Source organism: Schistosoma haematobium, chromosome 5 (assembly GCF_000699445.3).
Source record: "Schistosoma haematobium chromosome 5, whole genome shotgun sequence".
Classification (NCBI taxonomy): Eukaryota; Metazoa; Platyhelminthes; class Trematoda; order Strigeidida; family Schistosomatidae; genus Schistosoma; species Schistosoma haematobium.
In genome coordinates, this window is record NC_067200.1 from 11,635,283 (window position 1) to 11,651,119 (window position 15,837).

Genomic DNA, 15,837 nt, shown 5'->3' on the forward strand with positions numbered 1-15,837 from the left:
TTGTCATTCACTTGGTAACAATCAACTTGACGTCATACGCAACACACTGGTAAAAGTTGTCTTTATATTGCTGAATGGTTTATATGAATTGGATGATAACTTTGTGATAATCAGTCTCACAGTTATAGTTATTATTGGATAGTGATTAGAATGTGGTTAGTAGTAGAGTTTATTACGCACATTTCATCCTATTTGAGACTCGTTGGTTAGATGTTCTTGTTCTCCGTTGTTGTTACTCACATCGATAATCCACTCGAGTGCCTTTTGCTTGAAGGGATAAATACATCCCAATGTGAACACCATTGCACCGTGAATTCCAATCCAAGTCGCAATTCAACTTTATTATAAGTTGTAACTAAACAGGAATTTCCAAGCAATTTGTGTTAGGATGCACATATATCAATAGAGATTGATCTGAATCAGCCCTTATTACCAACAATAAACTTAAACATGAAAACGGATCTTCACTGATAACACTCATTGTAAATCGCACCCCTAGAACTAAATATTAGCTTGCTCATTAGTCAGTCCAATTATTTAAATATGTATATGTATGTATTCGGATCATGAAGACCACATCTGAGGAGAATCACGGAGTACAATGGACAACTCGGAATCAACTAGACGATTTGGACTTCGTGAATGACCTAGCACTTCTATTTCATAAACACCAATAAATCCAGGTTAAAACAACCAGTTTAGCAGCAGTCTCTTTAGCAGTAGACCTCAACATATACAAGGGAAAAACCAAGGTCCTCACATACAATATAGAGAACACAAACCCAATCGCACATTATCGAGAAACTCTAGAAGATGTGGAAGCTCTCACGTACCTGGCCAGCATCATCGATGAACAAGGAGGGTCTGATGTAGACGTAAAGGCGAGGATTGGTAAAGCAATGTCAGCACTCCTACAACTGAAGGACATATGGAAGACAAAACAACGGTCAGACAACATCAAAGTCAGAATTTTCAATACTAATTTTAAAACACTTCGATTGTAGGGAGTTGAAACTTGGTGAACCTGGTGAACCATCACCAAAGATGTACATGTATTTAAAACATTTGTCTACGCATGATACTTCAGATTCGTTGGACGGATAATATCAGTAACAACATATTATGGAAGAGAACAAACCAATCTCCAATTGAAGAGGATACTAAGAAAAGACGTTGGAGGTGGATAAAAAATACACTGTGGAAACCACCAAACTGAATCACGAAGCAAGCACTAATTAGGAATTCTGAAAGTAAAAAGAAAAGAGGCAGATCAAAAGACACAGTGTGTCAGGAATTGGAGGTAGACATCGAAAGAATGAATAGTATTTGTCGACAACTGGAAAAGATTTTCCGGGACAGAGTTGGATGGAGAATGCTACTGGTCAGACTATTTTCCTACACGAGGGGTAACAGGTGTAAGTATGTATGCATATATTCTGTGATCCTAAACATTATAGACAATCCGATTTAATTTTACTTCAAGATACCATAATTTTCTTTCTAATATAACTACACATTGTGATAAATGCCTACAATAAATAATAATAAAATTAACTAATACTAGATAATTTCACTTGTTGAAATCATGAGTCAATTGAAGCTAGACCACCATGGAAAACCTGGAAGCATTGGACGGTCATTTCGTCCTAGTATGGGACTCCTCAGCAATGCGCATCCACGATCCTGCACCCCACGAGACATGAGCCCGGTACCTATCAGTCTCGCGCCAGGCGCTTAACTATACTAGATAAATTATTGTATTTATTCTTCTATATCAAAGTAACCAATCCCCCCACACACACACATCTATAAATATTCACTTCGTCTATATATGCTGAATAATTTAACTAGCCAATAGGATTTTAGTTCATATGTCTGTCCATATTATCAAATAAACTCATGTTTGTCTTGACAACACACACTTCCCTTGTCACATTCATCAATATTATTATCATAATTATATCATGTCCATTAAAAAAAAATACTGGTTATTATTATCACTATGACTTTGATAAAACAATACATGAAGAAAAAAAACAGAAAGATATCAACATAAATAAACATATGTACACGAACACACATTAGGCATACACATATATCGTATGTATGTATGTGTGTGTGTGTAAGTATAGAAGTAAATGTATCAGTGATGTATTATCAATTGCAATAATCATTGTCATAATCTTTATCTTATCTCAAACTAATTGAGATAGGGGGAATCTATAATTAAGTGTTATGATATCTTCAACATCCCTCTATATAAACCATATTCCCACATATTTACACATACATAAATACATCCCAATGTGAATCAATGTTGAACTATTCAACAATCTCAACTTGTTAAGTTAACTAATCACTTCGTTTTTTTTAATATTTATTTTACGGGTTTAGAAGAATGTTATATCGTAAGTATTATTATTATTATTATTACTATTATAACCGGTATTATTTAATGCTCCAGAGTTCATTTTCTAAACACATTCACTATAGTATGAACTGGAAAACGTCTAACTTATTACACATACAAAGGATGAATCAAGAAATACAACCGAATGAAATATAAAAAGCAAAAGAAGATAAGAAATTCAAAGAAACAAACACGAGGGTAAATACTAAAGATAAGAAAAATCTAAATGATAAAAAAGAAAATTATTTTCTGAAGAAAAAAAACTTAAATGTGAACAAACAATAACAAAATCAAAACAATATTTGAAAGAATAACAAGAAGAAGAAGAAGAAGAAGAACAAGAAGAAATACATGTTATAACAAAACATTTTGTGTGTGTTCTTGTGAAAGATACGATATGCAAGCTATTACACCTACGTATGTACGTACGCACATACACATATTCGTTTATGTGTCATTTTAAATACACCTACATATAACACACACACGTGCAAGGGGTGAAAAATTGTTCTTGAACAACTTATGACACACATTTTGTTGTCTATTCGTGTGTATTGTATATGTACACGTGTGTCCATGTGTGTAAAGTGGTGCAAGTTTTATACACATACATAAAATATCATTATTTTCAAAGAATAATTTTTCTTATTAGCTGGAGGCGACAAATTAAAATCACAGATTAAATACAACTGGGATAAATATTCTGCCTATCTATCTATCTCTCTCTATCTATATATATATACCATACTAATATTACTAAACCATAGTGATTACAATGATGATATAATTGATAGGGATACTAATTCTATTCTGATTAATAATGAAAAAAGAATTCATGATATAATAATGGATCATAATACAATATTTGCATTACAATCTACTCCATCTATTGTTAATATTAATAAATTTAGTCAATATAATTCAAGACTAATGAAAACTGGTTATAAACGGATTAGACCAATGTGTAATGAAATGAATTTGAAGAAAATGAATCGTATTGACAATGATGATAATGATGATTCTATGGAAGATCAAAGGATTAATATTCCAAATAATAATATACAACAACAACATCATGAAGAACAAGATGTCATTACACATCAATCGGTACTACATCGAAGTTTAGCTGAATGTTTAAAACGTTTATGTAATGAAATACAAAGTAATCATTTTCTACCAATTACAATGAATACATCACTTAATACTGATACAATTAATTCAATGAACAATGATTATTCAACTTGTATAACTACACCTATCACTATTCCTACTACTAATATCAATACTACTAATACTAGTGTTTCAATGTATCCAACTCAAGCATTAGACTTGAGTATAACATCGAATATTACATTAAATGAATGTATAACCAATGATTCATTGAATATAACTAATACATTCAATAAGAGTTTATCACCTTCACCAACATTATCTTCATACTATTCATTAAATAATAATAATAATAACTTGATTGCACTCACCTTATCTTCCTCATCTTCTGATTCATCTACTTCATTGATGTCATCATTTTCAAATAATACTATGCCACAACAAGAACAACAACAACAACAACAAAGAAACACAGTTAGTTTGACAAATATCACCAGTCACACTGATTCACTTATAACTAGTTTAAATTATGACACTTCTAATAATATTCATACTAATGTTAGTAGTAGTAATGATGATCACAGTCAACAACAAACTATTCACTACGATTCTCCGAATATTATCAATAACGGTAAGTATTGTGGTATTTCAAATGTACTGGCAACTACTCATAGTCTTAGGGACAGTAATGATAATGGTAATAATAATAATAATAAATTACTGAACATTCGACCAAACGATAATATTACTAGTAAGTAGTTCCACCATTATTACTGTTATTATTATTATCACTAACATCATATCACTTTTTATTATATAAAAAGAACAAATAGTTTATTTTGGTGGCGTTTTGTTCTGTGTGCTATGTGGCTTATTTCGGATGCTTCCATCGTGCTTCCGAAGTGAGGTGAACTGTGTGAATATCTCCATACATGACTAAAATCTTAATTTATCTAAATTGATTCCGTATATAATTCCGGTTGAATTGAAAGGGTAGCTTAGTGGCCGAAGAGTTAAGTTTTCAACCATTAGTTAACTGGTTTGAGTCCCGCTCCATTGATACAGATTCCTGCAGATAGATAAGAATTTTGATGGTTTTACATGACAGATCGATTTTCTTTAGACAATTACTGGAAAATGGAAAATATTTAACAGTTGTTTCATTCTAATATGGGACAACTACTGATAACGATGCCTAAATGTCTTTGGCTAAATATCTAAATAGTTGTTGTGGATATACACTACTGAGGAGTCCTACTCTAGGATGAAAGAACTGTTTAATATTTCCCGGTTCCCGATAGTCGTTCAACTAGAAGCATTTCATACTGCAAAGACGATGAATTCATTATTAATCACGTCCATACTAGAAATTGATGTATAAATTCAGATTTAATTTTACTTATATTTTTCATAAGATATTCTTGTCCGGAAATATCAAAATTCTTGTACAAACCACACGATTCAATAGTTCTAATGAGTTGTTTTGAAATTTTTTCACTTAGTACTAAATTGAAATTGAGCGGTTTATTCTTCAAGGGAATTTAAACATCATACATAATGCCAAGTTCAAACATTAATATATATTTTTTAAAATTCTCGATTCTCCGTAAAATAGTTGCCTCCAAATCCTCCGGTACGGCCGAGGATTGAGAGAGTTAGCTCTCTTTCTCGAAATGCTCTCAAGTAGCTACGCGTATACGGCCACTGTCAGTGATGTCCTACACACCAGCTTCTCTTGGCATTATGGTTTTTTTACGAAATTGAGAGGAAGAAAGGCAAATGTTTGACACTTTAATCAGGTTGGTGAACATGGAGGATCCACCTGTGGGAATTGGAAAACCCTCATTCCAAACGAGTGATGCACATGGACTCCAGGATCTTGAAGGAACAATTGGTGTGTGAACCAACTATTGGTCACTGGCTACCATGGGATTGCATCTTCTAATGTTGCACCTTGTGGATAAGACCCTTAGGTTAAAGGCTCCGTGTGTGGCCCCGTAAGAGAACCATCTGCTTTGGTCTGGGCACCCGGGTAGCATCACAGCCCACACACAAATCAAGTAACTTGTGTGGAGCATATGTATTCGATGCCTCTTTGTACCAACATTTATGTGTTCAAATGAATAAATAAATAAATAAAATAGGTTCTTAATAATTGATAATATTTCTAGAAATTATTACCTATTTACATTTTAATTTGAAAACTGACTAGTTACAATTTAATATCAGAAAATCTTTAATAATTTCAATAGTTGAGATCATGAGCCAATTGAAGACAAATCATCATGGAAAACCTGAAAGCATTGAACGGTTGTTTCATCCTATTGTGAAACTCATCAGCAATGCGCATTCAATTTATTATCTTTTTTCATGGGATTAAAAAATAGCTGTGTGTATCATTATTGGTTAGGATTTGAAATGTCCCATAATTGCTACTCATTGGTGAATGACTTTGATTCCAAGGGCAAACATTAACACTCGGATGCAGGTACACCCACTATAATAATCTCGAATAAGATGAAACATTTGTCAACAGAAACAAATTGAAATTCAGTTCTGAATATAAAAAACAATCTCAAATTCTTTTCCTCTTAAAATGAATGCAGTCAGTTAGTCATATGCAATGTAGAATCTGGTACGTGTACATTAATTAAAGTTTCCACATACCATTAGCACAACAAGGTGAAACTGACAGGACAAACCTAAGATTAGTAGAATTAATTATTTTTATTATTTATTGAAACACATAAACATTAGTACAAGGAGACACCAAATACATATGCGCCACATAAATCATTCAATTTATGTGAGGGCTGTAATACTGCACGAGTGCCCAAACCGAAGCAGGCAGTTTTCTTAGGGGGCCACACACGGAGTCTTTAACCTAAACGTCTAATCCACAAGGCAGTGGAGCAACGTCAGGAGATACAGTTCCATGGTAGCCGCTCACCAACAATCGGTTCATACGCCATTCGTTCCTCTTGAATACTGGAGCCCATGTGGACCATTGGTTTGGAATGAGGGTTTTCCAACCCTTAGGGGGATTCTTCACGTCCACCAACCCTGTTAAAACGCCGGACATTCGCTTTTCGTCTCCTCAATTCCGTAAAAATGTCCCCACCACAAGAGGGTAGTGGGTAGGGTTTTCCTGACATTGGCCGTATACGCGTGGCCATGTGAGAGCATTTCGAGAAGGAGAGCTAACTCTCTCAACCCTCGGTCGCAACAGGACATCTGGGGGTATACTTTGAGGGAGAGAACAGTATTAGTGATATTGAAAAGATTGGATATTGAAGATACAATTTAGAGGACAGAATATTGGATTAGTGGAATAAAACGAATAATTAAAAACCTCAAGATTTAAGGGAAGACATACAGTGAATATATTTAAACCACTGTGAATGATTTTGTACCATACCATATGCTGAAAAGAAGTTCAACACTCGGAACGAAATAACATTTAGTGGTTTTTGGTTATTTTTCGAAAAAATGTTTCTAGCCAATGTTTTTTAGTGGACACATTTCGTCTAAACACAATGTAGACCTCAGTTAGTAGAATATTCAAGTGATAACCTTACAACAGTAAAATGTGATAGAGAAGATGTAGAGATTAAATGAACACTTTTAGTGTTGTTAAGCTCTCTAAGCTAAATAGTATAATTGTGAAGCTATTTTTTTGTCGTCCTGAACCATATTATCACAACTCACCTGATATGGAAGTGAGCTTTTCAGTTATTCAATGATTCTTAAATATCAGTTATGTTCTGACGGCTTTGTTTCCGATTGGTTGCTGTAGACTCACTTGTCATACATTTTCTTTGAATTCAAGTTGACTGCCTTGTTCATTTGACCTCAAAATGTGTTGTTGATTTTTTCCCCCGAATAATTTGATAGATGAGGTGTAATTCAATATGTCTACTGATTACTGATTGATTTGAATGCCATGTATCCGGAAAGTCTTTGGTATTTCGAGAATCTACATGATCTAGAATTGTAACGATTTCCCAGTTGAATTTATAGTTATAGGCAATATAGAACCTGGTACACACATACAAAGATTCAACTTGCTACATACCAATAATTTACATAATCACTCGGGCTCTGAACAAGTAGTCCGCACCTACCTACATGACTCAGTCCAACATTCGGTATCTTCATGGACTGATGTTACGTCTTGGTTTGACCATCCTCTAGATCTCTTCCAGCGTACACCTAAATTAGGCATAATCGTGGGTCGAGATAAATGGTAGATAAGGACATGTAATATATGTCCCAATTATCTCAGTCGATGAAGGTTCACTACATCATCAGTCGATTTACCATCCTTACTTATTACTTTACGTTTAACATTATAACTGCTAACATGGTGACCTACCTCCATTGATATCTATAAGATAACACATTGTGCTTATGATTTTGTTCAGAACGACACCCAAAGTGTCTAGCTCAGATAACTCAATCAATTCTAAGATATACAAATGATACTGTAGCTTAAGTTTTATTCATGACTTTTATGTCATTGGTATTGTCATCATCATGATTAGTATCAGTGATGAAATCATTTGCTAGCAAAAAATTATTACTTCGGTTTGGGCACCCGGACAGTATTCCAGCCCTCACACAAATCGAATGATGAAATGTGACATATATATATATATATATATATATATATATATATATATATATATATATATGATGCCCCTCGTACCAGTGTTTATATGTTTAAATAATAATAATAATACTATCTATAAAATACACATATAGTCTTTTGAAATATATTTACCTATTCATATGTATATACAAACGTGGATACAATGGAACAATATAAGCATTCGTAATCTTCTTGTCTTATTAAGCATATTTAAAGAACCTACTTCTTATTCGATCTTTTATTTGACCTTATGACTCGAGCACGTCTTAGTTAATAAGTGAGGGTTGTGTGAAAGAATTAAAAAACCCATAGAAAATAATCGTTCTAAGATTATTTTCTCCATAGTTTACCCCACAGATTGATCTAAGTTAGGCAAACATTGTAAACCAAGGGGCATTAAACGGCTGTATCTTCTTTGTATCAGCTGGTGAAGCCAGTAGGGTCTTGTGGAGAAGAATAGTACTTGAATGCATCACACAACTAGATGGGCGTAAAAATTGTTTCTACAATTAATTTTGTTGTTTTTGATCAATCTACTCCTAGTATGAGACTTCCCATAAGTGCACAATCAGTTCCTCACTAAGAGGCAAGCTCAGTACTTCCATATCTCATGACGAGGCCTAATCTTTGAATCATTGAACCGGTATCCGATGATGTACATGTCTAACTCTAATCAGTTAGCGATATTGCTTGATCATCTTACATTCACTGTAATGGATAACTGGTTCACATCACGGTTGAATGGCAGCCTGTACAAACCCCTATAGTATTCATAACCCTGAAGTAATGGGATTTATTGGCATCTGGACTCAATAGCTCAATGGCGGATAATACATTGGTGTTTGAGGTGAAAGGTACTAGGTTCATATCTAAGCATAAACATCAACTTCGGGATGGAAGTATATCCAATTATTGAGTCACAAATAGAATGAAAAATGTGTCCCGGATTCCACTAATGGTTACAGTCTATTTTCAATTCCTTATGACGAAATGGTGATATTAAACGTATCAGCATGGGATTCACAAATTCCAACGAAAACCGATCAGAACTCAGTCTTAAATGTCAATAATAGGTTAATCTAAACCCTTATTAATAATTATGTGAGCATCATTTTTTTAAAAAGCGTTGGAAAATAGTTTCTTGTTACTTGAAGAGTAACACAATTCTAAGGAAAGATCGCAATCTATGGGATTAATTGTCTCAGCTTAAGTAGTTATTCAATAAGAGTAAAATGGATAACACATTCACATTATATCATATATGATAGTTGAAGTTAGAAAATGCATTCTATCGGTTGCCTACTAAGTAGTTATTCACATTTTCTTAGTTTCGTAATAATTCTACAATTAATGTTAGTCAATCAGTGACGATAACTAACTTTAAAAGTGGAATGCTCGACCTTACTTTCAGTGTCTATCAAATTCTAACCACTAGGGGTGTTAAAATTTCATTGGTAAATATTGTCCATTCATGGCTTTAATAACGCTATAATTTCATAGCTTTACATCACGAACCGATTTCATTTAGATCACTACTGAAAACCAGAAAAGATTCGACAGTTATTTCGTTCTGGCGTGGAACTACTCCACAATGTGCGTCTATAACCTGACTAGGAACCAAAATAAGGATCTTCAAGTCTTGTAGAGAGTTTAATTCTTAGACGATCCAATCATTATTTGGTCGCTCTAACCAAAACCGATTTTTTGATGTAAACTTTGGAACTCAACCATTTTCACATACCCTTTAAGTTTACATTATAATTATTGTAATGATTACAAAATAATCTAATGAAATCATGAACTGATCTATGTTAGACCACTATTGAAATCATATAAGCACTGAACGGCTGTTTCATCCTAGTATGGGACTCCCCAGAAATAAGTATACACGACCCCGCATGTTGAAATCAAACTTAGGACCTTAGGTATCGCGCGTGAACGTTTAATCTCTCGACTACTGAGTCGGGATCTAACGGTATTAATGTTTAACTTCGATTGGTTCATGAAACTGTACAACTATCTTCCATTGCTTCTGGTGGGTAACTGCTTCACACCCGATATGGTTTAACTCCACTGTTCACGGCTTTTTGTAAGGATTCTGGAACTTACCTCTCGAAGCTAGTCACAAGTAAACACCTACCAAGGACACTGGAAGATGGTTGAGTGATGTCATGAATCGATCGGAATTAGAAATTAACACTGTTGGATGTCTGACCAGTGGTCTAGAAGTTAGGCGTTTGTTCACGAGACTGAGGGTCCCAGGTTCTTCTCTCACGTGAGAGGTCGTGGATGTACACTACTGCAGAGCCTCCTATTAAAACGAAACGACTTTTCAATGTTCCCAGATTTTCAATAGTGGTCAGTTTATGATTTCAGTGAAATTCAACAATCTCCACAACATTCTGCCAACAAAATAATTGGTTACCGCCAATTAAGTAATAATAAATGTACAGCGAATAATATTGATGGATAAAATATCAATGAAACATTGTGTTTTAGCTAACATAAAACATTTTAAATATTGAAACTCATTAACTGGCTGATAATTATTTTGACCGATGGGTATATTTTTCTTAAGGAAAGGAATTGCATATGAGTTACGTTGCCAATTATACATAGAACTTTCATGGTACGTACACATAAATCTTTAATTATAAAATGTTAATTTTATATGATTATGTATGACTATTTGAAGTTCAACATGAAAACTCCAGTTTAAAACGAATAAAATCTCCCCAACTGATAAATCACTAGGTAGTAACCATTATCATGTTCATCTAATCGATTAAGTTTCTTTGTGACCACTTATCTAAGAGACACAAAATAGAAATTAATCAGGACTAGGTAAATACAGTACGTGGGACTACTCAGCAATCAATCAAATATAAATATTTCAGTTTATTCATTTATTTATTTGAACACATAAATATTGGTACGAGAGGGCATCAAATATATATGCGCCACAATTTTGTGTGAGGGCTGTGATACTGCCCGGGTGTCCAAACCGAAGCAGGTGGTTTTCTTAGGGGGCTACACCCAGAGCCTTTGACCTAAAGGTCTAACCCACAAGGCAGTGGAGCATCGTAAGGAGATGCAGTCCCATGGTAGCTGGTGACCGAAAATTGGTTCATACGCCATTTGTTCTCTCAGGATACTGGATCCCATGGGCACCATTGATTTAATTTGGGATCCGGTTAAAGCGCCGGACATTCGCTTTTCGTCCTCTCATTTTCGTAAACAAAACCCCCACCACGAGAAGGCAGTGAGTAGGACTTCCCTGGCAGAGGCTGTATACACGTGGCCGTGTGAGAGCATTTCGAGAGAGAGGGCGGGCCCACCCCACTTTCAGCTATACCAGGGCATTTGGGGGCTTACCGTCACTACTTCCCTTTTTTCTTCGATATGTTTCATTTTTTTTGGTTAAAACTAATGATATTAATAATCATTAATGCTATTCTTTTTCCTTATATATTTAGCTCAAACATTATTATTTCCTGGCCTAACTCCAACAATTTTTAATTTACCTCCGTGTTTAACTTGTACAAATACATTAACACCAATAAAATCAGTAACGGATCAATTAATCAATGAAAAAGGTGAACAAGACGAAATAAAAGAAGAACTTTTTACAAAGATTACTAAATCAATTTATTTACATCAAAATGAATTGAGTAATAATACTACTAATAATAATACTACTAATAATAGTAATATTAATAATAATCCACCGGCTATTATAAATAACATATTAAATCCAACTGAATTAATTTTGAATTATGCAACAAATTATTATTTACATGGAAATCATCAATCATTCAATAATAAATGTTTAACAGAAGAAGATATTATTGAAGGAGAAGAAGGGGAGGATATGAAAAAAGATGAAATTTCTACATGTACTAGTCCTGATGAAACAATATTAAAAGAATTCGATAATGAACTATCTTCAAAACGTATTGGTAAGTGAGTAATTGGAATTTTTTGATTGAAATCATGAACCGATTGATGTTAGACCACCTTTGGAAATCTGGAAGCACTGAACGGCCGTTTCATCTTATTGGAGGAACTCCTCAGAAGTGCGCATCCACGATCTCGCCCACGGGATTCGAACTCAGGGCCTTCAGTCTCGTGCGCGAACGGTTAACCTACTGGACCACTGAGCCGGCATCCAATGGTGTTAATGTCTAACATCAACCAATCCACGAAATTGCGCGACCATCTTCCATTGTACTGAGGTAGATACCTGTCTCTACGCGACATGGATTAGCTCCACTGGTCACGGCTTCTCACTAGAACTCCGAGAATTCCCTCACGAAGCTAGTCACTAGTGAGCACATGTTAATTACTAGTATAGGGGAATTTTTCTTAAAGTATATTATGGTTGTGTAACATAACAACGGTCTATGCTTGTCGAGGAGTAACAGGCGTAAGTAAGTAATTAATAACGTAACAAAAAGCTGTTTGATTGAATGAAGTAGGATTCAGATTTGATGAAAGGCATCAGTTCCGTCAGGATTACAGATATATTTAAGTAAGAAGTGTCAAGTGACATGAAACATAAGCTTACTCTTTTCTTACAACCATCTACAACAACCTAACATAGATGGTCTGTTAATTTTAAATCATTTTTATGTTAGTTGTTTGAATCTCCGTATTGACGTTTAGGACTACAATTGATCAGCCTGTCTTTGGTATATATGTATCCTGTGAGGATTAACTCGATATTATTATTAAGTCACAAGTATTTTAAGCAGAGATGGATGATGGTTAGCAAAATAAAATGATAATAGTAATAATAATGACATATGTGTTACATCACATAAGCAGCGTATTTGAAATATCTTCGTATAGTTTTCAATATGTCTAAAATCATGGGCAAAAATCTGGGTTTCCTTTGTTTGTTTTACAAGGAAAATCAAAGTGTTAAACATGTCAACTACAGACTTTTTAAAATTTAAATTGTATCAGGAATCAACATCTGAATGAGGTTCATTCTTTTCAATTTAATATTGACAGCCACCATAGAGTTGTACTGTTTAGCAACTTTTACAGAGAAAGGTCATAAACTTTTCATAAGCGCTTGAAATAGATTATGAGATTAACAGATATAATGATGCGTTAAAATAAACAAAATAAACAGAAAACTTATTGAACTATCTAGATGTCAGGAATAGGTAGCCCATATATTCAAACAGGTCTCATATCATTTCTATCTTATCAACCCATTTCACTTACTGTACAATGAATTTATTCATGAAGATTCTGTAGATGATTAATGTGAATGATTTACCGTAGAAACATTATAGCACTGGGATGTATTTAGAAAGAAAAGCCTTTTGTTTTAGATTATGTTGTGTGGCAATATTTCCACAATGTTTATATTAGAATATTATCAATAAACCTTGTCTAACTAATAAATCACCTGAAACGATTATATTCCAATAGGTTTCATTACATTTTGATTGAAAATCATCTTCAAGATCATAAGATCAATTCAATATCACTTTTGGCTTATTCTTATATGTAGAAGTTAAGTGTCAAGAGTTTAATGTAAACAACAAAATGACTTATAATTCGGAAAACAGCTAAGAATCTCAGAGTTGTTTGTTACATAATTTTACAGGGTTGATATATAAGAATAGAATAGAGAAAGTGTACAGTACAAATGTTTGAAATTAAGTATAAATGAACGAGTTTGATAAAGTAATAACATATTTTTGATGTGGAGAGCCAACCAGAAGTGGCCTAATGAGAAGACCAGTCGATGACAATCAGAAGTGACCTAAAAGATTAGAGCGCTTCATTGTCTAAGAAATGGATGAATTTCCTAATGATTAAAGTAGTATATATATGAATGAGTATTTGTGCATTTTATTCGATAAAACAACATACTTTCTGGCTCACTTTTGTGTTATCGCTCAATTAGTAAGTAAGGGGAGAGTTAGAGCGTAGCATTTCGGACACCGCTCATCACAACAATTCTACTCCCTGACTTTCTATAGACAGATATATGGTATTGTGACATTTTTATGAACCATGTTCGAGCTTGTATATTCGAATTTATTCCAAATTTATCTCTAAAAAAGAATAGGACATTAAAGCTTATGATTTAGCGTGTTACTTACTTTCAATCATTAGATACCTGTTAACTGAGCCAGTCAAATATAAGAGATGCTGACGAGTACACGCTATTGCTCAAGATTTTGCTTAACTTTCTGAGGTGACATCTATATTCTATTATTTGGAAATGTAGCTTAGTTTATTTAAGGGGCGTAAATCTTTATTTCTAAATGAGTATATGCGCATTTTTTTGTTTCGGGTCAGTTAATAAAAGCTTCCTACTAATTATTAGTTTCCTCACTCAAGTAGTAAGTTTAAATTGTGTATAAGAAGTGGATTTACCAGTAGCAGATTCAAATGACCTCAGGACGTAACAACACCATAGACAAATCTCTTCTCATCGTCTTCGATTTAAACATCCCCTCATAAAACAAGTGTACCTTACCTCAAAGTACATAAAATTATAATCGATTGTTAGATTACAACTAACTTTTGTGAATATTCAAACAATCAAACCTATTCTTCATCGTGTAGAAGACTTCAGAAATATTTTTCTTATCACCTTTGATTTTGCAAGTTTATGTTATAACTTAAATATTCAACAATCTACACAATTACACTGTATTAATATTCTATCTTTATTTAGTTTAATTCAGCTATTTGTCTAAACTTCTGGAATATGCTATTCCCCCTTGAAATAAATAAGGGAATTAAATTCACTTGGTATTGTTTACTTGTATCTCCCCACTGATGTTTAGCACTGCAATTGATCAGTCTGTTATTGGCATATATGCATACTGTGCGTATCGCCTCGATATTGCCTGAAGTCACAAGTATTATGAGCAAAAATGGATAGTGGCTAGCAGTGGAATTCAGGACGCGTGTTTCGTTTTATTTGAGACTCGTCAGTTGAATGTACCTTCATCTCAGAATTGATGTTCATTATGGGACTCGAACCCAGTACTATTTGCTTCAAACGTCATTGTGTTATCCACTTACATACTTTTAATGGTAACTCCACTAATTTTCGTTTAATGCCTTAAAAAATACTTATTTTCATTTATTATTTTTTCTATTTCAGATTCATCTGACATGGAACAATTAGACTTAAAAACAACTTCATTATGGTTTACAGAGTCCGATATACATTCTATACCAAATCTAGTTGAATCCATTAAAAAATACCATTCAAATGATGAATGTGGTTTTGATGTATGTCGATCATCTAAACTGAGAGAACATTATCATTGTAGTATATGTAATAAGGTAAATTTAATAGTTAGTTTTAATATCAGAAAGGAAGTTGTGTGGAGATTGTAGTAATTTACTGGTTGAGTTCATGAGTCGATTAAAGCTAGACTACGATATAGGTAGTAACTTACTGTAGGCAATGTTGAACAGTGGCGCAACTTCGTGGACTGGTTGAAGTTGGACATTAGCACTGTTGGATGACGACTCAGTGGCCTAGAGATCAGGCGTTTGCGCGCGAGACCTAAGGTCTCGGGATTGAGTGCGATGTGTGGGATCGTAGATGCGCACTGCTGAAGGGTCCCATACTAGGGCGAAACGACCGTTGAGTACTTCCAGGTTTTCTATGATGGTTCAG

At 34.0% G+C, this 15,837-nt stretch overlaps 1 protein-coding gene across 1 annotated transcript in view; it reads left to right on the top strand.

The window, feature by feature from the left end:
• Positions 1–2,688: 2,688 nt before the first annotated feature.
• The window catches only part of MS3_00009153 (uncharacterized protein), a 36,470-nt gene continuing 23,321 nt past the window's right edge, over positions 2,689–15,837 (top strand). The window contains exons 1-3 of the mRNA XM_051217487.1: positions 2,689–4,151; positions 11,648–12,130; positions 15,313–15,497. Coding sequence (XP_051064898.1) covers positions 3,257–4,151; positions 11,648–12,130; positions 15,313–15,497 — 1,563 coding nt within the window. The 5' untranslated portion in view covers positions 2,689–3,256. The remainder of the gene's footprint in view (positions 4,152–11,647; positions 12,131–15,312; positions 15,498–15,837) is intronic.